General features: G+C 31.1%; 5 protein-coding genes across 13 annotated transcripts; 2 read left to right on the top strand and 3 right to left on the bottom strand.

Annotated features, from left to right (window-relative positions):
• Positions 1–3,866: 3,866 nt before the first annotated feature.
• On the bottom strand, positions 3,867–6,883 carry LOC112639868 (28S ribosomal protein S5, mitochondrial-like). 6 transcript variants are annotated; one of them, XR_003123710.1, is made up of 5 exons: positions 6,231–6,263; positions 5,620–6,029; positions 5,307–5,528; positions 5,020–5,231; positions 3,867–3,939 (listed from the first exon to the last, which is right to left on the bottom strand). XR_003123710.1 is itself a non-coding variant. In XM_025415038.1 (5 exons), the coding sequence occupies exons 3-5, from the start codon at positions 5,905–5,907 to the stop codon at positions 5,137–5,139; spliced, it is 546 nt and encodes a 181-aa protein (XP_025270823.1). In that variant the 5' UTR covers positions 5,908–6,029; positions 6,122–6,230; positions 6,729–6,866; the 3' UTR covers positions 5,072–5,136. The 6 variants fall into 6 exon arrangements, 5 of the variants coding, with proteins under 5 accessions (XP_025270823.1, XP_025270825.1, XP_025270824.1 ...); XM_025415038.1 differs by lacking the exons at positions 3,867–3,939; positions 6,231–6,263 and adding exons at positions 6,122–6,230; positions 6,729–6,866 and having other exon boundaries at positions 5,072–5,231; positions 5,679–6,029; XM_025415040.1 differs by lacking the exons at positions 3,867–3,939; positions 6,231–6,263 and adding an exon at positions 6,729–6,883 and having other exon boundaries at positions 5,072–5,231; positions 5,679–6,029.
• On the top strand, positions 6,803–10,689 carry LOC105255731 (ras-related protein Rab-10). Its single transcript, XM_011265196.3, has 5 exons — positions 6,803–7,235; positions 7,900–7,960; positions 8,027–8,165; positions 8,260–8,349; positions 8,587–10,689. The coding sequence occupies exons 1-5, from the start codon at positions 7,109–7,111 to the stop codon at positions 8,770–8,772; spliced, it is 603 nt and encodes a 200-aa protein (XP_011263498.1). The 5' UTR covers positions 6,803–7,108; the 3' UTR covers positions 8,773–10,689.
• LOC105255733 (protein lifeguard 1) lies at positions 10,356–14,687 on the bottom strand. Of its 3 annotated transcripts, none has more exons than XM_011265199.3 (6): positions 14,434–14,687; positions 12,457–12,523; positions 11,790–11,903; positions 11,524–11,707; positions 11,169–11,439; positions 10,356–11,045 (listed from the first exon to the last, which is right to left on the bottom strand). In XM_011265199.3, exons 2-6 carry the CDS (start codon positions 12,503–12,505, stop codon positions 10,686–10,688), a joined length of 978 nt encoding a protein of 325 aa, XP_011263501.1. In that variant the 5' UTR covers positions 12,506–12,523; positions 14,434–14,687; the 3' UTR covers positions 10,356–10,685. The 3 variants fall into 3 exon arrangements, with proteins under 3 accessions (XP_011263501.1, XP_011263503.1, XP_011263504.1); XM_011265201.3 differs by lacking the exon at positions 14,434–14,687 and adding an exon at positions 13,996–14,018; XM_011265202.3 differs by lacking the exon at positions 12,457–12,523 and having other exon boundaries at positions 14,434–14,681.
• LOC105255732 (U3 small nucleolar RNA-associated protein 4 homolog) lies at positions 14,179–18,165 on the top strand. 2 transcript variants are annotated; one of them, XM_011265197.3, is made up of 6 exons: positions 14,179–14,418; positions 14,987–15,104; positions 15,173–15,373; positions 15,481–17,020; positions 17,490–17,792; positions 17,880–18,165. In XM_011265197.3, the coding sequence occupies exons 3-6, from the start codon at positions 15,270–15,272 to the stop codon at positions 17,994–17,996; spliced, it is 2,064 nt and encodes a 687-aa protein (XP_011263499.1). In that variant the 5' UTR covers positions 14,179–14,418; positions 14,987–15,104; positions 15,173–15,269; the 3' UTR covers positions 17,997–18,165. The 2 variants fall into 2 exon arrangements, with proteins under 2 accessions (XP_011263499.1, XP_011263500.1); XM_011265198.3 differs by lacking the exon at positions 14,987–15,104.
• A 2,083-nt stretch (positions 18,166–20,248) lies between these two features.
• On the bottom strand, positions 20,249–20,980 carry LOC112639872. Its single transcript, XM_025415049.1, has 3 exons — positions 20,851–20,980; positions 20,632–20,716; positions 20,249–20,524 (listed from the first exon to the last, which is right to left on the bottom strand). Exons 1-3 carry the CDS (start codon positions 20,952–20,954, stop codon positions 20,249–20,251), a joined length of 465 nt encoding a protein of 154 aa, XP_025270834.1. The 5' UTR covers positions 20,955–20,980.
• Between the last annotated feature and the right edge of the window lie 2,300 nt (positions 20,981–23,280).

Genomic DNA, 23,280 nt, shown 5'->3' with positions numbered 1-23,280 from the left:
ATTCGAATTATATATTTAAATGATCGAAAAATAAAACGATAATAAAATAATAAGCAATATATCTATTTTAAAAATAGTGTATATAAATAATAAATAATAAATAATTTTTATAAATTACTCACCGCATGTCTCTGGCTGCTTCAGGCTCTCTCCCTGCTTTCTGTCGGATACTTTTCCAGATGTCCTTCTCTTTTGTTGTTTCATCCTTTGTTGTTTCCTCGTAGCAGTCACGTATTCACTCGCGAACAAACAATTATATTTCAGTTAATTATATTTCAGTCATATACAGAAACGATCGCGAGACACTTTGCACGGCACTCCCGATCGCAAAATAATCATACGAGATACGAGTATTTTTATAATATTATTATTATTTTATTATTATTGTAAGAGAGGAACACAAAAATTACAATAATTCGTTCGATTTTTAAACGAAGCCAAAATCATGCACCACTCGATTCTTACACTAATTAACTATTTCTATTTGTTGATGTATAATATATGCATAATAACGCGAATCATAAGATTAAAATATTAAAGTAATGTAAATTGATGATACAGCAATCGTTTAATTAATATGATATATATGCATGCAGTTTAGGAAAGTTTAAAACATCGGGCGAAATCGAATTTCATTCTATGCAATGTTAAAGAAATAATTATTATTCGTAAAGTTCGATAATCGGAGAATATTGCAAGAAAATTTGTAATTTTTGCCCCTTTCGCTTCAATTTTTATTTGCAATAATGAAAGATCGCGTTTCGATGAATTTATCGTCGCCACAATTGCATTTATTATAAGAGTTAATTATTTGTCATTTGTAATAGTCGAATTATTATATTTCGATCTAATCGCGATCGTACCTTTAAGAAAAGAATTCGATAATACGGAGCGGTCCGTATCGCTACTTTCTCCGTTGGAATGTCGCCGTGCGAATGAGGGGAGGTCGTCGCGTATGTAAACAATAGCGCGCTACGTCACAAGGCCAAATGACGTGTTAGCTCGCTACGTCACAAGGTCGAATGACGTGTTAGCTCGCTGCCGAAATATTTAACGCGTACTGTGATGTATGTGAGAATTGTATTTATGTACAAGTATATTTTTAAAGTCACACACACACACACACACACACACACACACACACGCGCGCGCGCGCACGCGTACACTGAGAAAAAAAGTTGTTAACTCGACTAAACCGTTTAACTAAATTATTTTTTTTTTTTAATTGAAATATCGAAATATTTAAGTTAAATAAATGTCATGTTAGATTTATAATAGTTAAATATTCGAATTAAAAAGATAATAATTTAGTTAAATGGTTTAGTTAAGTTAACAACTTTTTTTCTCAGTGTACACAGTTTAATTATTTATTAAACCTCACGAGATGTATTAATCGTTTAATAATATAAGTGTACTTATATCCAAGTATATTTTTAAAGTCTCACACACACACGTACATTGAAAAAAAAAGTTGTTAACTCAACTAAACCGTTTAACTAAATTATTATTTTTTTAATTAAAATATTGAAATATTTAAGTTAAATAAATGTCATGTTAGATTTATAATAGTTAAATATTCCAATTAAAAAGATAATAATTTAGTTAAATGGTTTAGTTAAGTTAACAACTTTTTTTCTTTTACAATTAGTCTTTTCTCTGTCTACTATTTGATTGTTTTATTACGCTTTTAAGGTCAGGTTCTATAATGTAACTTTTAATTTTGTATTTCATATGAAATTATTATTTTAAACATAATAATTTTCTTTCTTTGCATTTCTATCATAAATAGACATTTCCAACCTTTACTAAAAAAACTAAAAATATCCCTCAATTCTTTCTCTCTTTGGACAATTTATTTACATTTATATATAATTCTCTTTATTCCTTTAAAAGTGAACATCGAGAACAAGGCACACGAGTATTGTAAATGTCAAAAAATGATCGTGCGAATATTATAATTGTGAATATAAAAATAAATGCAATATACTATGAATTTTCTACGTTATATATTGAATTGAAATTGCACAAAAGAGGAAAAGAAGAACAAGCCTATGAATAGACATTTCCATTTTTTATTAAAAAATTAAAAATACCTCTCAATTTTTTCTGTCTTCGGATAATTTATTTACATTTATATATAATTCTCTTTATTCCTTTAAAAGTGAACATCGAGAACAACTCTCTTTCTTCAGGCAAGTCTACATATATGACCAATATGATTAATTGATTCCATCTTTATATATTTATCATTATGTGCTATTAATTAAAGCCGTAGACAATATTTCAGAAATCAAAGTTGTGCGAACGTTGCGCGCAGGAATAGTTATGCGCAGTGGTTCGGCCGCCATGTTGGCGCGTGACTGCTACGTCATACGCGTCATAGCTACGTCATACGCGTCATACGTGACTCGGAGTCATACGCAGTTACACGGATCGTCGAACGTCCGCATTTTTCGCGTCTTTTAACCGTTTTTAAACGAATATCGCGAGTGAACGAGCGTCGAAAGTGTCCAAGGATGATCGCGCGACTTTCATAGTGTGTCGATGGAAACGCGCGACAGCGATTTTTGACGATATTCAGTGATGGCGTCATTGCGAAGATGGAGCGAAGCGTTATTTGCGCCCTTGATGATGATTATCGGATGCGAGCGAATATCGGGAGTGCCGAATAAAGTGTCGCGCGTTCGCGTTGATGATATCGTGTGCATTAAGATCGGAATGGGACGTCCCGAGGCGAGCGAGTGGAGCGGCCTGTGGAACAGCCGGTGAACGGTGAGTAGATGTGATTTATTATCATATTTGCGTGACAATTCGTGCTCATTCGACGCTTATACAGCATCGCGATGTCCCGAATTACGTTCAAACAAATCGGCGCCGCATCATAATTCGATGCGATGCCGTGCAATTCAAATAAAGTCGATCGCGTGAAGATGGTTATGCTAGAAGCGATTTCAAATTTATTTTGTACGCGCGCGCAGTGCTGCACAGCCTATCTCGTAGGGCTGCCAGCTGTTAAACGATAAATTTGTTTGATCTAACCTAACCTAACCTAACCTAATCTCTCAGTGTCTTTGGATATCGAATGTAAACACAAACTTATGTTCCCTGGATTTTATCATGCTTTCAAAAATAATATTTAATTATTTCATTAGTGTATTACATTTCATTACGTAGTATATTAATCGTATTAAATGTGCGACGTACAGTTTTACACATTTTAATGAGAAGCATATAATATAATTGGTTAGGTTAGATTAAATTAAAACAAGCTGCTGTGATTCATTTAACGTAATAGGATTAATTTGACGAATGTGCAGCTATTGAAGTTACATGATATTTGTGGACACATTTTTAAAGTAATTATGAGTGTCTTATCTCATCTTGATTATATGAAATTAAAATATAAAATATTTATGTATTCCACATTAACGTTATTCATTACAAGTACTATATTACTTTTCTTATATCTCAATCATATTTCATCGATAAAGCTTTTCATATATCGCAGACAATATGATACTGTGTGTGGAATTTTACACAGGTAATACATGGCACAAAAATAATTTGTTCTCAAGTATTGTGCGCATTTCTCAAAAATAAATCAAATTAAATTATTTTAAGTAGGATCCAAAAATCACTACATTGCCAGGATTGTATCTTATTATAACTGCGATATTATCACCTTAATATGTGTGCGCAGTATTACATACATAAAATATATAAATTTATTTGAAACGTACAGAAATCTTTATTTTATTTATAATATTTATGATATAAAAGAAAATTGCAACTCTAATGAAACAGAGCGGTGGAATAATTGGTTGATACTTATGCTGGTCTACAATATTTATCCTTTTTTCGTCATTAGATTTTTGGTGCTTTTTTTATTATACAGATGTTATCTGTAAATATAGTACTTGTAATGTTGCTTCTGTATCACTGTAAGCACACAAAAATGATAGCATTTGCAGGTAATTATGTTATATTTATATATCATAAGAAAGAGAAAATAAAATTAAAGTTGAATACTGAATGTGCTCTAAAGTAAATCTCATCTAAATAAATAAATGCATAAATGTGCGCCCCATATTCCTCATGAAAAAAATACATAATATTAATTTTTATGTATTATTATTTTTAGATTTTTATTCTTTTAAATTCTCTAGATGCACTTTTCATTTCTCCTCTCTTTCTTTCCAACTACTAAATATAGATCTATCATTTTTAATATAGATCTGTCATTTTTAGTGTACATTATTGCAGTAAGTGGAATAAAGAGCAAATCTTTTCGCACATTTAAAATGTACAGGAAAGTTTTATCTGATGCGTTTTTTTCAATAGAAATATCTGAAAAAAATGCATACGTCTTTTTTAATCTTAGTCTTTCTAAATAAAAATTGGAATAATAAATTTGCAAAATAATTTGCTTTAATATATTTTTATTGCAAACATATGAAGCAAAGTGCTCAAGGTGCATCATTATGAAAACATCGATAGAATAAAAAATAGATCGCATACAAAAAAATTAAAATATTTACATTACATATTTGATATTTCTGCTAATATTTCCATTATTTTGAGATTGATTTGTTTCATGATATATTGCAATAATTAAAGTATGATTTCTGATATAATCTGCCATGAGACTGCAGAGAAAGCCAGCTTTAATTCTTTATTTTGTTCAATATTTTTAATAATATAATAATTAAAATTCTATGAAAATATGCTTGAAATACTAAATAAAAAAGATTGTTTCTTATGTACAACCTTATACAGTTTAAGTAAAAAAAAATTATTGTTAATAATATACATACATAAATTGATAATTAAATAAAACAATTAATTAATTAATCGACACAATCCACGTTTTTTTTTTTAGCTTTATGTCTAACATATATATATATATATATATATATATATATATATATATATATATTATATATTTATAAATAAAAAATGTTTCTTTCTAATATAAATTAAATAAAAAGTATAATATGCTTTTAAATACTTTATACATACCTGTTGCAATAAACCAGTAAAGAATGTTTTTACATTCCTCCTTGTACTTTGACATACATATCCTTTATGCCAATTATCTCGCAACACGCTTTTATCGCATGATGACAAACAAGCCCATTATCCTTCATGAATTTTCTTTACAAATATTTTTATATTCTCAAACTGTGTAAAGAAATCATGTAACACTGAAACGTGTAAAGAAATCATGAACACTGAAAAATACAAAGTGATATTAAAAGAGAAGAAATAAATTTTATATTATATAGCATTGATAATTATTTTCTTACCAGTGTATTCTTTATATGTAGGAATATACATTAGTCTTTGACCAGCCCTATTTTTAATCGTCTTTAGGGATGCTTTGGCTTTTGATAACGCAAATCCAGCTAATCCATTTTCATTTCCAGTTACTATAAATGAACTGATTCTAGTCTTACGTGCTAAATTACCAATCATATAAGTTATCATTTTGTTTTCCAAAATCCAGGTTTCAAAACTTTCAAATGTATCTGCAGAAAACAAAGATATTAATTATATAAGATTCTAATATTTAGAACTGAAACATCAAAAAAAAAAAATTGAAAATAGACATCGTATTACATGATTTTTGTATGTGTGTGATTTAACCATTATAATTCAATAACAGCATAAATATTAACTTTTTCCAATAAGATCTGATTCAATGCTTCTGTCATCCATTGTAACACTCGTCCAACTACATTCCAATGGCGATAATTTTATTTGCATTGATCTGGTCTGACTTTGTGGTAATTCCATAAGTTTTTGCTTTCTTTCAAGATTTACAAGCAGTTTTTGCTGTTGAATTAATTCTTTTCCTCTAAACACAGGAGTGTTCAGACCAGGAAATTGTATCGGAATTTTTCCCATGTGAATAATTTGCTCCTTATTTAGGAGCTCGCTCTCTCTTTTCACTACTCTTCTTGCTCTACCTCTGCGTCTTCCTGCATTACTGATACTTGTCACACCCTTTCATAATTCATCTTCAGGTCCTATAGAACAAAAGCACAGTGAAATACAAATTATTTTCTACTGTAAATATAAACTATTATCAAAATGTTATATCCATAAAAGTTCTACTTACTATTTGCAAAAAATATAGAGCTTCTCACATTATTTAATAAAGTGACTATTTTTAATAAATGTGAATGACTGACAAGCAATAAATTAAACAATATTAAAGAATAATATACCTGAAAAAAATTTCATAATTTTATTAGAGTTAAATTGATAAATTAATTTTAAATACACATTATATGTTAATTACATATAATGATTTAGAAACAATGATATATTTCATTTGCGTTACCATTGTTTACAGATTGAACATTTTTTATCAATTATTTACAACTCTAAATATGTAGCATACGACAAGCCATTTTTAAAATCTATAAAACAATCTTATCTTATTGAGATCAAAATTGCGGTACTTTGTTAGTGACTTTAGTCGCGACGTCGACGTCGCGCGTCACGCGTCGTCGCGGGGAATCGCGTGCTCATTCAGCCGGTAACACTGGACCATCGCTCGATCTCATTGTAGGCCGGCTGAGCGCCAAGTAGCGCGTATATCGCGTATATCATATGTACATACAAGATACATACGTGTAACGAACGAAGAAGAGAGAGAGAGAGAGATAGAGATAGAGAGAGAGAGAGAGAGAGAGAGAGAGAGAGAGAGAATCAAAAATTACCCCGAGTTTACCCCCGATGGCTTCTGCGTCGTGTTGACTCCGTCGCGTCGCGTGACGTCGCGTCGTCTTTTAATAGTACGCCGCCTCCTCACAACCGGTTCGCCCGTGCATGATAGGACGAGTAGCCGCGCAGACCTCAGCTCTCGTCGGGAGACGCGCCCTCGTTCAACCTTGAGCGACTATAACCGGCGCGTAACGTTCGATGTACGGAGGCATCGGTACGTGTCGCGAGGAATCATCATCGCTGCTGATCGCAACGAGCCGACCGCCGCGAGTCGATCGCGAGCCCGCACCCGCACCCGCGCTCTCCTCGTTCCTCTGTTTACTTCCTCCTCGGCAGCGGCGCTTACTCCTCGACGCGTAATATCCTCGACGACCAAATGGCGAAGAAGACGTACGATCTGCTGTTCAAGCTACTGCTCATCGGTGACTCCGGCGTCGGCAAGACGTGCATACTGTTCCGCTTCTCGGACGATGCCTTCTCCACTACGTTCATTTCCACAATAGGTAAGAGAAATAAAAAGAAAAAATTTTACACACACACACACACACACACATATATATATATATGTAATATGTATAAAATATATATACGGGAAGACTAGGAATCGTAAATCCGTTCATTGACAAGTTTGACTGGCAATTATTGCGATTAGGTTAGAAAAGGCGATGCTTTCATTGAAGAAAAAAAAGAAGGAAACAATCGTCGCACCTTATTCTGTAAAATTAAAGGCAATGGAGTCGATCGTCGTTCGTTTTGTTTCCGTGTGCGAAAGTTCACGGGCACGCGCACGTGTATGCATTCATATATACACACACACACACATACATATAAATATGGATTCAGGATGCAATTACGAGCTTGTTTTCTCGCCAAAAAAAATGATCATTGTACTTTGCTTTCGCAAGATTTCGCTGATTGTACATACGTCAATTTAATGACAAGCGCATGCTGCAAAAAATTCTTTCATATAAATAACTTTATATATATATATATATATATATATATATATATATATATAATTATATATTTAAATAAAAATTAATTAAACATATATAAAAATATATATATATATATATATATATAATTTCTTGAAATTCTTTATAAAAAAATGTTTTATTATTCTTTTTTTAATATCTGAAATATATAAAAAAGTGCTTCTTCTCATAGGTATTGATTTTAAAATCAAGACAGTGGAATTAAGAGGAAAGAAAATCAAATTACAAATATGGTGAGTTGTCATGTATATATATATACTTAAAAAAATCTATGTATTTTTATGTTTATATATTTGCAGGGACACAGCAGGGCAAGAAAGATTCCACACTATTACAACGTCGTATTACAGAGGAGCTATGGGAATTATGCTTGTTTACGACATTACTAATGAAAAAACATTTGAGAATATTGTGAAATGGTTAAGAAACATTGATGAAGTAAGTATATACTTTATATACTTTATATATATTCACAAATATTAAATATATAATTAAAATAAATAATTGTTTTAACTATAAATATTTTCTGTAGCATGCAAATGAAGACGTGGAGAAGATGATATTAGGAAATAAGAGCGATATGGAAGAAAAACGTGTCGTCAGCACTGAGAAAGGAGAAGCGGTCAGTATTTAATTATTACACACACACACACACACACACACACACACACACATCAGTTAGTATTTCATACATACATATACATCGTCAGTATTTCACACATACATATACATCGGTCAGCATTTAATTACACACACACACACACACACACACACACATATACATTTATGATAAAACAATAATTTAATATTTATCAAAGATATAACATAATTTCAATAAATGAAATTTTCTCATTTATAGATAGCGAGAGAACATGGCATTAGATTTATGGAGACATCTGCAAAAGCAAATATTAATATTGATCGAGCATTTAGTGAACTAGCGGAGGCAATATTGGACAAGACGCACGGCAAGGAACCCCAGGATGCGGCCGATAGAGTAACGGTTAATATTCCAAGAGAAAGAAATTCGAATCGGTGCTGCTAATTTTATACATTATTTATTTTAATGGTGCATGTGATGAACTATATATCAGCTCGTGCCACACTTGGGATAGAGTTCTCGATAGATTTAGAGCATAATTTAAAGCATAATAACATATTTAAACATTTCACAACACTGCCTGATCAGGTATAATCCAATCTCACTTTTGCTCTGGTAAAAACACATTTTTTTATGCTGCAATCAAAATAGATATTGCTAAAAAAAAATGATTACTCATCTGATCCAATATATTTGAAAGTTGTGTTTTGTGTAATTACATTTACACAAGTGTTAGTAAGTTTAAAAAAACACATATTCTTTCATATATTGTAGAATTCTATAATATACTATATATATTATAGAAATATCTATAATATATAAACAAACCTGAAATTTCATTAGATTACATGGTTACGAAAAATTTGCATAAACACACAAGTTTTTTAGTAATGGATCTTCATGTTTCACGTGAAATGCCATTGCATTGTTGCACGAACAAAGAGAACTAGGACATATTGTTTGTTATGAGGCTGCAATTTGTTACCATGTTGAGTGATGTGAGTATGAATGTCAGCTTTGATCTTGATCAATCTTTTTGGACATTAAAAGCTTTCCTCTGTGGATAATTGCACCAGACACGTGCTTATTTGTATATTAAGTTAAGATAAGAAAGTTTTAAACCAAAAGCTTTTACCGTTTTGTGTACGGCCGATTTACTATAAATATAAATATCCGCAATTTTGAAATCACCTGTTATTATTTCCTAAAAACGTTTATATATGTATATCGTATATAAAATCTTTAAATGTAAAAACACTTGCATCAAATCCTTTTAGAAAGAAAAGGATAAAAATTACAAGTAAGTAAATGTCAGCTATATGTAACGCTTTATAGCAAAAACACAAAAGATTATAACAATTTAAATTATAGATTTCTTTTTTATATGGATTATTTATAAAATTAAACAATCAACTAATTATTTCTTCTGCATTGTGTTGGATGATATTCTAAGCAGAATTGTCATATATTGTTACGTATGTAACATTACACAAGACATAAAATTTTATCTTGTCATGCATACCAATATTAACATATTTATCAGAAACGAATGTAATACACATTTGAAATTGAAAGAGACTAGAAATATTGGAGAATAGTTATAAGTATAGTTTTATTATTTAAATATGGACAAAAAATAAACAATCGCAATTTCCTGAATATACATATATGTATATATATAGGCAACCACAGATACAAACTTTTTTCAGGGTTACCTCTGAAATTACAGTCAGATTAAAGTAATACTACAACTAATGTTGGATGTTTTAATCACACTAATATACATATATTATATTAATTAGGTTTGCTTTTAATTATATGTGTATATTTATCGATCACATTAAAGAATTCATCCAAGTTTTTTAAAGAAATAAATAAGAGGGAGGTATATAAATTTCATGATCGCTTTTACAATAAATGATTCTGAAGATAATTACTAATTACTAAACAATATAATACAGTAAAGAAATAAAACTGTTTCTTTTAATGATAATAATGACATATCCTAATACTATCTTAATAGAGCAATTATGAGAATTTATATTTGGTTTTATACCTAAGATGGAAACACTTTGTTGTATTATGAGAGAACTTAGAACTAGACAAGAGGCTTTAAAATTTAAGCGTGCTGTTTGTACACATTAATCTTCGAAAATTTGTAAAAGCTATCTGTTCATAGAAATTAAAGTCTTGCCAATATTAAACTTCTTTACATTTCTTTATTTGCTCGCCTACAGTGTACTCTTGGAACGATAACTGCAAAGAGTCAGGGCAGGACGGCGATAAGTAAAAGCTGGCTGTGTATTTTGTAGTAGTTATAACACAACAAGTTGAAATAGAAATAGAATTGACAGCAATTAGTCTCGCGAAGCGCCAATAATAGTCAGAATATAGATGAAAATGTTAACAACATCTAGGTACAGGCTCAACGCGGCGAAAATATATTCTTCCGGTGAAACGGAATATTTGTGTTTCCCACCTATCATCATTTGAGTATCGTAAATTAGATAGAAAGAAAATATTAGGGCACCCAACGATGCATAAACCAAAGTCATAATTTTTCCGGGCCAGATCATCGCAATTATACCGAAAATAAGTAAGACGAGCACAGCGACAAATAGGACGCTATGTAATCCTGTAAAATCAATTTTCGTCTGAAATGCAAACAGTGTTAATCCTAGACAGATTGCCGCTGTGATTCCAACAGCTAACATGACCTGCAAAAGCATTATAGATAAATGAGATTTTTTACAATTTAATATATAATTATAAAAAATTATATATTCATACATATACTTGAAATCAACATTAGAATATTAAAATTATTTCGGACAACTTACTTCTTCAGAGTGGTAGGTTGAAGAAGCTGTAGCTAGCAAGAAAGCCTCCGCGAATGTAAATAAAAATAGGAATATGAAGTTCATTGGAGCTTTACGTCTCACATTAGTACAGCAAGCCATACATATGATCAAGACAATAGTTATAGCAAAGGCAACCCAAAACAATTCTGTATGTCTCCTGACCCATAGCTGTGTTGGTTGATGATAAAGGAACCAAGTAATCATCCCAAGTGTGATGAGTAATTGACACATCAAGATACTATATACTTTCCTGTAGATTATATAGAGATAAATATATATTTGTTATAAATTATATATAGAGCGTGCTAGAAATTTTAGGAGCCATCAAACTTACCTGATGAAGCCATTCCTAATAGTTTTGTCATTAAATTCAAATCCTTTGATCTCATCCTGCAGAGGATCTTCTCCATATCCAGACCCATACATTCCTGATTGACCTGGTGGTACTCCGAATCCTGAACTAATTGGCGGTGCCTCACCGTAGGGTGGAGCACCTGGTGGAGGTATAAATCCTGGACCTATTCAAAAATAGTAATGTTCGATAAATAATGTTATATATTTTAAGATTATTTAGCGCTATGTATATTGAGCTGTATCTACCTGGTGGGTTTCCACCGGAGTAAGGTGGTGGATATCCTGGATTTTGTTGAGGATACGGGTAGCCTTCTTGAGGTGGCGGATACCCAGGATTTTGTTGAGGGTATGGATATGGACCTGCACAGTCAAATTTGAAAAACATAGACATCAACATTGCAATATCATATGTATTTTACCTTGATAAGCAGTAGTAACTTGAAGGATTCTGTGCACTAACAGCAGCTATTACTTTTACATAGTGTGTTTCACGCTTTTGTAAAAATAAGTTTTCATATGATTGTGCAATAAATTGTGTGGCTTCTCTTTAAAACATTAATTATATTTGATATTTGTTGAAAGATTATATATATATATAATTTTGTTTTTACATTATACAAACACACCATCTTTTAATAAGATGATGTTAATCAGTACTTTTTCTTTAACATATGCTATTTGCATACATATTAACTAATTAATGATTATTCTCTCAAATGTTGATTAAAAATAATGATTATATTAATACAATGTGCTTTTTAAAGTATTGTGTAAAATGATGTAGCCTTTTAAGCAAGTGCTATGAGGCTAACTGCTGATTGAACAATCTCTGGTATAGATTCAAAACAATAAAATATTGAAATATAATAATAGAAAATATATTGAAAACACAAGAAAAAAGAGAGATCAGAACCTTGTTGCCCTGGATAGAATCCTGCACCAGGTGCTTGCCAAGTTGTCATCTTTTGGTTTTGTTTTAGCTGAAAAAGAACCTATCATTATATATATAATAGGGATCTCTTTTGTGAAAAAATATCAATAAAACTGCATAAATGTTTTAACGATATAAAAGTATGAAAATATTTTTAAAAATTATTGAAAAATAATTACTCTGTGTTTCTCATTCTTTTTCTTAAATTAACATTACATATTTAAAAAAAATGTAAAAAGAAATCTATAAAGTTGCTGTAAAGACAGTTATTCAAATATGTATATATATTAATATATTATATATTATAATATTATATATTATATATTATATTAATATATTATATAGTAAATATATTATTATTTAAATATAAATATATTAAAATAAATATCTATTACTCATTCTTGTAAGAATATTATTTATATGTAATTTTTACTGATAGAATACTTAGAAAAGTATTCTAGGTTTACTAATTTATTTCGATATCTTTTTTAACACTTTTTTCAATAAAAAAAATATCCTTAAATACAAAATACAAATACAATATTAGATATGTTAAAGAATAAAGAAGGTTAATATTCCACACTATTGCACTCAATGAGTTATGAAAACCAACATCTAAAAAGACATATACTTGCCCTAAAAGACGCAAGACTATTTTGGCTCATGCATAACTATAGACAACATATTTTGCAATCTTATAGAGATAATCTTTAGAAGAAATAATGATGATTAATTCAACTTGATCTAATTATTAATAATTGTGAGACATTTGCAAATAATAATTTCTGATTGAATAAAACAATATGTTAATTTATTTTGCAAAACATTATTATTTTGTCAAACGTTATTGAGAAAAATGCAACTCAGTTAGAAATTTATCAAACAGAATATCTCACTATGAACAGTTAATAATATCCATTACATAATATACCTTTTACATTAAAAACAAATAAGGAAAGAAATAAACTCGTACTGCATACACATTTGATAATTAATATTCATCAGAGTATTACACTTTGTGATAGTTTAATGCTTGTGAACGATGATAAGGACAATTAGTTTTTCACGAAAATATTAATTACGTTAATAGAGCAGAAACAGGATGTGCAATTATTAAATATCTTTCAACGTTCACAACATATTGTCGCGTACTTTTACGTGTGTTTTACGTTTTCTTTTGTCCTTGTAATATAATTAATAAATATCACTTTTTTCAAAAATACTATCTTGTCATGATAATCTTAATTGACTGAGATTAAACTAATTTATCTGAATATGTGTTTACAACTCATCTTCCTGGAAAAATATACAAGTGTGTGTAAGTATATACATTTACACGACCTACGCTGCACGACCTATGCCACGGAAAATACGTGTGAAATGTGCGTATGTGTGTGTGTATGTATGTATGTATGCATATGTGTGTATGTATGCCATTATTTGGTCGCAAAGATATATATATAAGATAGAGATAAGATATTTAATAATAAGATCTAGTACAGTGAATGCGGTGACGCATACCAAGTGATGTGGAAAGATACAAATGAACAACGTTCCTTTCGCAAAAACTGAAAAATTTAAATGCCCCGAATTTTTAACGGAAACACCGTGCTTCTTAATCGACTTTTTACGATGGCAAGGTCGCGCATATTATCGAGCCGTGGTAATATATTCGTGATTATAGTCTTCCCCCACCCACCCTCCCGACGAACGATGACTAATTGCGAGAAACGGCGCTTTCTCTCGGAACCTGCATACAATGTGTTATTGAATGCGCAAACGACAAACTCGTATACAATTACGCGAGTGCAATGTTAGCTTGTGTTGTTGACGTAACTCGCGAGCGAGAGAAATGCGATACGTCAATTCGATACGTCACTCGTTCTTTCTGGAAATAGTCGCAATCGATAATTCCCCAAATGCGACGCCGAATATTGCGATGCGGTATGTATTATTTACCTCGTTACTTTACGCGGATCCTATCCTCCGGTTAGCAGCAGTATAGCAGCACAATAATGCGTAGCGCGAGAGGAACGACTTATTTACTCGGTCGCTATATGGCGTAGTAGCACGTAATTCGCTTTGCCCGGTCGTTACAAACACCCGTGATAAAACTACCCGGCTACGCTTCTCGACTGAAGTGCGCCGCTGAATCCGGGCACTATGAAGTGGGACGATCTTCTGGGGAGTGTCAGTGCCGAGCGCCTGCGTGTTGCGTCTTCCTACATTTCTCAGATTTTCCGTATTTATCGTATCTGAAAATCCCCGGCTAATCAGCTTGGTCATTTCCCGATGACTTTGCGATCTGAAAGATTAGTATTCATCAATTTCATAACATTTTTTCAAGAATGTAAAAATATAACTTAATTATAACCTAATATCTATATTTAGTATATATTAGCATATATTATAATAAAAGACGCAATGCAACTAATAAGCTATAATACTAAGTTCGTAAATTCTTGTAATTATGACTTATAATTTATGAATATAAATGAAATAACTTTTCCAGAGATGTATTCGAAAATCCTATATGTAGGATAAGATAGCTTTTAATTGACCAATCAGGACAAGAGGAGCAAACATTTCTTTATCTCGATTGGTCAATTCGATGTTGCTCTATCCCACGAGTAAATTTTCTGAATATCTCCAGCAGTGTCGAAAAGAGAATAGCGTCACTATAGCAGATCTTTTTCAGGTTTTTTGTGCTAACCAATAAGAATGCCACAATTTTTATTCAATTTGCACCACGTGCATGAAATAGTAGTGGTATAATTAATAATACAACAAAAATTATGGCTTCATATCGTATTCATAATATAAGATTTTACAGTCCGGAACCGAAATCCGCGACTTGTTTGTGTCACGAACCAAAAACGAAAAAATTAGCTCTCGCAAGGTTAGTTAACATTTATTGCTGTATGATGTTTATACGATAAACACGTTATTTTTACATGCAAATATTTATTATAATCGTTTTTCTAATTTTTTCTTTCTTTCTTAAAGAAACGATAACTCTATAGAAATTTGGAATGTCGAGAATGCACCATTTGTCGAATGTACTATAGCTGCTCATGCTGAGAATTCGGTGGAAAGCATACTGTGGATTGGTCCTAGATTGTTCTCGACTGGTTTACAAGGTGCAGTGATAGAGTATGATTTACTGACATTGGGAAGCAAATATAAAGTTATGGTGATAGGAGGTGCAGCTTGGTGCATGGATGTGAACCATGAAAAAACTCTCTTAGCTGTCGGTACAGAAGATGGATATATCAATACTTTTAATGTATATAAGGACAAATTGATTTATGAGAGAATTTTTGACAAGCAAAAAGGGAGGATTTTGTGTATTAAATGGGACAATACTGGCGAGATGATTTATACAGGTTCCACAGATACTATCAGAGTATGGAGTGTTATATCTGGACACGCAATACATAAAATGACAACTTCTAGAAGTAACGTCAGGAAAAATACAATAGTTTGGTGCCTTGCTGTCACTGACGACAACATAATAATCTCTGGCGACTCTCATGGCTTTTTATGCTTTTGGGATCCTCACATAGGAGTATTGATAGAGTCTCATGAAAGTCATACAGCTGATATATTGGCTATCACCTTGTCGCATGATATGAACATTGTATATTGTGCGGGTGTGGATCCAGTTGTAAGGACTTTTTGTAAAGTTACTCTAAAATCAAGTGGAAAATCTCAATGGGTAAAGGGAATTGAAAGGAGGTTGCATATTCATGATGTCAGAGCACTTTTAGAAACCAATGGAAAACTCTATTCAGCTGGAGTAGACGGATATCTTGCTGTATCGAGTTATCCGCCAAAAAATCTTGTAAAATATCCTCCATTATTGCAATCACCCTGTGCTACAATTTGTCGGAAATCTAGATGTATTCTGTTGCGGTACACAAATTACTTAGAATTATGGAGACTTGGTTCAATCACTAAAGATCCTCCAGAATTAATACGTTCATCCATGCTGCATCAATTAGATGAAGAACCTATAAAATTATTACAATTACAAGCAAAGGGTGATGAAAGCATAATCTCTTGTGCCATTAATAAAGATTCTAAAACAATTGTGTACTCGACAGACACTCACGTCAGAGTTTTTAATTTTGATGTGATTGAGGGAGATGCCCTATTATCTAGAAATGATGCCGATTTATCCATGAACCGAGTACAAAAGATGTTGTTCAGTCCGAATGGAAAACTCTTTATCACTATTAACAATGACGGCGATGAAAATACTGTGACATTATTTAGGGTGGACAAGAAAAGTTTGAGATTAATCGGTTCGTTTAACACAACAAAGGAGTCCATTACAAACGTCGGTCTCGTATGTTTTTCTCCAGACAACAAATACCTTATATTTACGGATCGGCAATGTGGAATCGCTGTGTATTTCATCGGCAATGGTATAACAGCGGAATCGTTAAAGTCATGGCGATTACCTAAATACAGTTGTCCAGCGACAGCGATTGCAGTGCAAAAAGGCACGCTCAATCTGGTCGTAGTATATTCAGATCATAAGGTGAGAATATAGCATATCATATATACAGTTTAATAATTTTTTAATTGTATAATACAATGGATTATCTCTGTTCAAATCTAATATAATGCTATCATAAACTACTATATAACATTAATGACTTGTGATATTAAAAATCTGCACTTTATACATGTTATTGCAACTTTATTTTTATGCCGCGATTTTACACATAATTGCTTTTATAATCTTGTTATTGAATTATCAATTTATGGATTTTATGGTCTTCTTTCATAGTTCATCATCTCTTGGTATATATGGGTAATATTAATTTTTAAGATGTGTTATAGACCACAACAGATCAACACAATCATACAATCATACTAAATTAAAGATTGAAAATGATAATTTGAAAATTAATACTACGAAATGAACACAACTAATATTTTATTCAATTTATCAAAATATTGAAATGCTCTTATTGCTAATCATACATACAATTATTGTTTTTCAGATTATAGAATACAATATACCTACGAGGCAATATACAATGTTTTCTAATAGTTTGCAAAATTATTTGCCAAAACATTGGTTGGCACGTCCATTCCCAATAACAAATATTATATTTGATCCACACAATGAGAATATTATAATCATGCAGGATGATTCAAGCGTATATGTTATCAATAAAAACAGTGAGTTGCCAGAAAAAGAAGCAAAGATACCAAAGCGTGAAAATGGAGAAAATACAGAAGACAGTAATTCAATTTCTAGCTCACAATCTCAACACGCATTTCAAGTTGCTAAAAAATATAAGGTAATATTGCCAGGAGAAGAAACATTTTAAGTAATTAAATAATAAGAAGGAAAGAAAGAGAATATCTCATGATTTTATTATTTGCAGCATCTTGTTTATTTAAATTGGTTAAATGACGAAGAATTGATTGCGGTTGAGGTGAATCCAACTTCATTATCGGAGAAATTGCCACCTACACTAAAGCAAAAATTCTTTGGCATGTAAATATTATGGACTATCAAGAAGTAAATGAATTACTGAGAGGTATTTTTATTAATATTAACAAATAAATAAATTCTTATACTTCTATATTATGATTCAAGTTTGTTCTATTGCACATTTTGATATTCTAATATTATTCTAATATTATTTTCACGGACAATTTTGTATGTATCAAATAAATTATCGGAATTCGCAATTTCTCGACACACCTTTAACTGTATGTGTTGAGTATATTTTTGATAAAATCTATTTTGAACATTTTTAATATTTATTGAAATGTTTCAAATCTTTTATTTTTACGGAGAATATATATACATATATATAATATTGAAGAAATATATATAATTTTGAAGATTATTTGGGGAATTATATTACATATATATACATCGATACATCTTGAACATTGCGCAAAACATGAGATGACAAAGCGCATTCAAGTCGCTCCGTATTTCGCAGGTATTATTGTCTGAAGACGAATTTCGTGCACGGAGAATTATCGCGAGTATTTCTCTTAAAATATCAGGTATATTCATCGAAACAATATTAAACATCGCTATCGTTATCAAATAAAAGCCTCTCTGCAAGTATATTGATTAAAATCACTTTCATATATTTTATTTTTTTTTTGTTCCAAATAAAAAGAAATAAATAAATTATAGAAAACAAATATATAATTATCGCCTCATATGTATATATCTTTATTCAGTAATTGACTGTGTTGAATATATTTTTGTATAATAATTCGCTACATATTTCGATCATTTTCCGGTATTTATACAGACATCTGGGATTTTTTATTTCTATGGGGATTTTTATTTTTAGTCACTGCTATTATTTGGCTCTTTCGACTGTTTCGATATTTCGAGAATCGCAATATTGCATGCCTATCGATATATCTCGCCGCCATTACAGTGACCGCGCCGCGGCGACCGCAGGGTCGCGTTCAAACCGCCCCGTATTTCTCACGCGTATTATTGTTTAAACGCGAGTTTTGTGCGCGAAAAAATGCCGCGAATGTGTCTCGCAAGTGTCAGACGTTCGTCGAAACATTCGTGTTAATCGTGCGTTATCGTTGTACACCTGTACGGACATCCTTTGTCTACGATGCCCGTGAATTGCCCGGATGTGGATTCCAACCGTCTTTGCCTCTTTCACGTTAACTTCTCTCCGAAGTGCAGCGAAGGCAATTTATGCAATATATTCGCCAGGTATGTGCACGTCATCGTTCTGTAATTAGCTGCATCGCTAATACTTTTCGTAATGTTTCATTTTCTGATCGCTCTTAAGACGCATTTTTTTACTAAATTGGACTATAAACTTTTATCTCAAATAAGGCTGATGGCAGAGAGTGAGACGTAAGCGCTTCTGTCGCAGTCGTGGACGTAGACGGAGAAAAACGTATACGTAAGTTGCATATGCGTTTTTCTCTGTCTTTACCATGATTACGACAGACATAAGCGCTTACATCTCGTTCTCTGCCATTAGCCTAATTTTCTATGATACTCTAGAAGTGTTCGCGCTGTGTCAATAGTTTAAATACTTTGAAAATCGTTTACTAGTATCTTGATTGTTTCGGTTGTCTTCCAGAGAATCGCAGCTTTTTATAAATTTGGTATTCGATAGTTTCCGGTGATTTATAATATATGATCTTATTTATTTCTTTATCTTATTTATTGTAATATTTTTATTTTACTGTATTCATATTTAATATTATTCTAAAACATATACACTTCATAAAGAAGAAGAAATTTCATGTATACATATATGTAAATTTTATATAGGTTATATATTTCTCTCTTTCTCTTTCTTTCTCGCTCTCTCTCTGTCTTTCTCCGTGAATTGAAAACGGTCGATAATATCAATGCTCTACAATACTTTCGCTTGATAATCACGAAAATGTTCGCAAGATCGGCGGTTCTCAAATGCGGCAATGATATAATAAATTAATAAACAATATTTTAATACATACTTTAATACATAACTTTAAAAAAATGCTTTCACGAATACTATTTTTTAAAATAATTTTCCTCATAAATAAAATAATAAAATTGTTGTTTAATCTTTTTTTATAAATATTGTATAAAATATATTTTTCTAATACAAAACGTACACACACATTAGGAATTATTTCTAAAAATATTACTGGTAAAACAATCTAAGATTGCAATAATGCACATCATTTTTCACTCAATCATTTATATATATTTTATCTCAAATATATATTTCATATATATCACTTTTGAATAATCGAAGCTTCAGCCTAGAAAAATAAATCTTTGTTGCGTCACGCGCGATTCGACGGTATCTGTGGGGGGCTCGATCGTCCATTTTGGCGAGATGAATAAACGACCCGCGAATTCCAGGCTGTTTTCTTTGCGAGATGAACGGTGACCGATCTCGGCGGATGTCGTTCTCGGGAAGGGCGGCGAAGCTTTCAAAGGAATCGGTGAACGTTCGATCGCGTCTTCCGGCGCGTCACGCTCGAAGGTATTCACCGGAAGTCCCGCATTTCTGCATTCTTCCGCCAACACCTACAGTCAGTGACACATACTGGACATGTTGAAATTTGTCTGCAACTTTCACGCGTTGTTTTTTTTCCTACCGTACATTCAAAACTGACAGAATTTTCTTAAGATACCTCGTTGAAAAATTGTCCAGTTAAATGCCCGTACTTTTGCGACCATAAACGTCTCGATACACTTTCGAGGAAATTCACTTCTTTGCTGAATTTAACGGAACAATTATTTTGTTAATAAGACGTGTGTTGGAATAAGTTTACATATATAATTATATTCTGTGTGCAATCAACTTTCTCTTAATGATTTTAGTATTTTCTATGGCAGATATGTATTATTACCGAATATTATCAGCGGCTACTTCGTTTCTGAAAAGATGATTGCGTTTAGAAATCACTCTTTCAATCACTTTCTTGCTCTCTTTATCTTTCTTTTCCACAGACATTCCAATATTTTTTCATACGACGAACGCAGTCTTCAATAGTAAATCTGACTAAGGTATACGCGCGGTTTGTTCGATGCTTTGGATTGTTGCTATAGTTATCGCGCGGTAATATTGAAATTCTTAATCTGCAGCTTTCGGAATAAGAATGGAAAATTTTCAAATAAAATATATAAATATATTAATTGTATCGTGAAAGAAAATACAATGTAATGCAAAATGTCACGTGCTAAAAATGCCTTGTTTTATAATTTTAAATTTTTAAATTTCATTAACGCGAGCTATCGCTGGAATTTATAACTACGGTGATATTCTTTAATTTCGTTATATTTGAAATTGGAAAAGATTTGGAATCATTCGAAATCAAAATGATAGAATCGATGAGAAAATGCTCGGCAAAGATTCCCTAAATCCGCTATCTAGCGTAACGTTTATCGCGATTGCAGTAACATCATCGTTGCAGAGTCAGCAGAAATGAGAATCGCGAATCTTCGATTATCAAAGTAATCGGAAAATAATAAAAAAACGTATGATATAATATTATATATAATCAGATCGATTATTTACGATTCATGAAACTTGAATACATTGTTCAGGTAATAGGATATCACGTATATATCGGGAAAAAAGAAAAAGAGAAAAGTTTTATTAACAGAACAGAGAGAGAGAGAGAGAAAGAGAAAGAAAGAGAAAGAGAAATGAATAGAGAAAGAGAGAAATTAAGGATAGCAGTAGAGTGCAATGTACCTAGATTAATTTACGCGAGACCGCTATTCGAAGCGCTCGTAACTTAAAATGTCAATCCGTACAATTCCTGACTTCGGTGTGATTATTTGCACCTTCATCGCCATTCTTTCTTTCTTCTTCTTCCTCTTTCTCAATATATAATATATACATATATATATATCTGTCTTTCTTCGTTGTGTCGTAGCCTATATCTCACGCTTGATTTATGCCCTTAGAGAAAATCGCGCTATCCTATTTCTCTTCTTTCTTACTTTTAGAAATTCGAAAGTTTATCACTGGATCCATTTGGTTTCTTAATGCAATTATTTCTAGTTTGCACTTTTAAGTTCGAAGCAACAATTTTTTTGTAAAATTAAAATTATTACATATATATAATCTCAAAATAACTGTATTAATTTATTGTAAAGATATCTAAAGATATGCAGACAAAATTATGTGTATGTAAAAAAGTTTGAACAATTTATTATTTGTTAAGTTTTATATAAATTAAAAGTTATAGAGTGGGATATATATCAAAATACCGATACAGTTTTCTGTTTATTTATATATTTATGTGGATAAACTTTTAAGAACACATTATGTGATCTTTCAATGACAGCTGTTTCGACTATTAAAATATATAATTATTATATCAATGATATATTTTCCAAATTATCGTGTCAAGTATTTAGCATTGAAAGGACAGAAAGAAAAAATTGCATATTTTGCTAGTTTACACACATACTGAACATTCTTACAGAGTTCTTCAAATCTGCTAACTAATGTAAATCTGCAGAAATAATCATTAATATAATAATTACATACAAAATTTAATACTCACTAGTATAATGATCGAATTATAATATGCACACATACACAAATTAATTTTAATAAAATATAAATATATCTAAATTTTTATATATACATACATACAAAACAGAATATCTAAAATAATTGATATTCCAAACTACTATTGCGTCGAACAATGGAATTTTTACTTGGCCATTAAATAAATATTTCATAACATTAAATTATTTTCGAACAAAAACTTTTTTTTAATTTAAGCTGTTATAAAAGAGAAAAATTTAATTTATAAAAAAAGAAAAAGTAATCTAAATAATTATAAATCTTTTAAACAATGTCAATAAATATTTTATACATTTTATACTTTTTATATCTATATAAAGATATTAATTATTAATATCTTATTATAAATATTTAAAAAAATTTGAAATAAAATCTAAAATGTTTTACAGGTGTTATATTACAATGCAATACATAAAATAAACCTAACCTACCATAAACAACAAGCAATTTCACAGATAACAATTAATAAAAAAATTATAAATTTTACTTACGATTGCTTCATCTAGACGACTGCTGTTCTGATTTTCTCTTTTTTTCTTGCTTATTTTTTGTTACTTTGGCATCCATAAGGTATTCATTTGCGAAGACATTATTAATTACAATCACACACACATTGATCACTAGAATACAACATTTCCGATTTTAATCGCACGCGACACATACCTTATTTATTTTATTGTATTGTATTGAAAACATCATGAATATTATAATACTCAATGCTTCAAAATCGTACGAC

Source organism: Camponotus floridanus, unplaced genomic scaffold (assembly GCF_003227725.1).
Source record: "Camponotus floridanus strain SB8 unplaced genomic scaffold, Cflo_v7.5 scaffold95, whole genome shotgun sequence".
In the NCBI taxonomy this organism is placed as follows: domain Eukaryota; kingdom Metazoa; phylum Arthropoda; class Insecta; order Hymenoptera; family Formicidae; genus Camponotus; species Camponotus floridanus.
The sequence above is the reverse complement of the archived record's forward strand: the minus strand, read 5'-3'. Positions and strand labels throughout refer to the sequence as shown.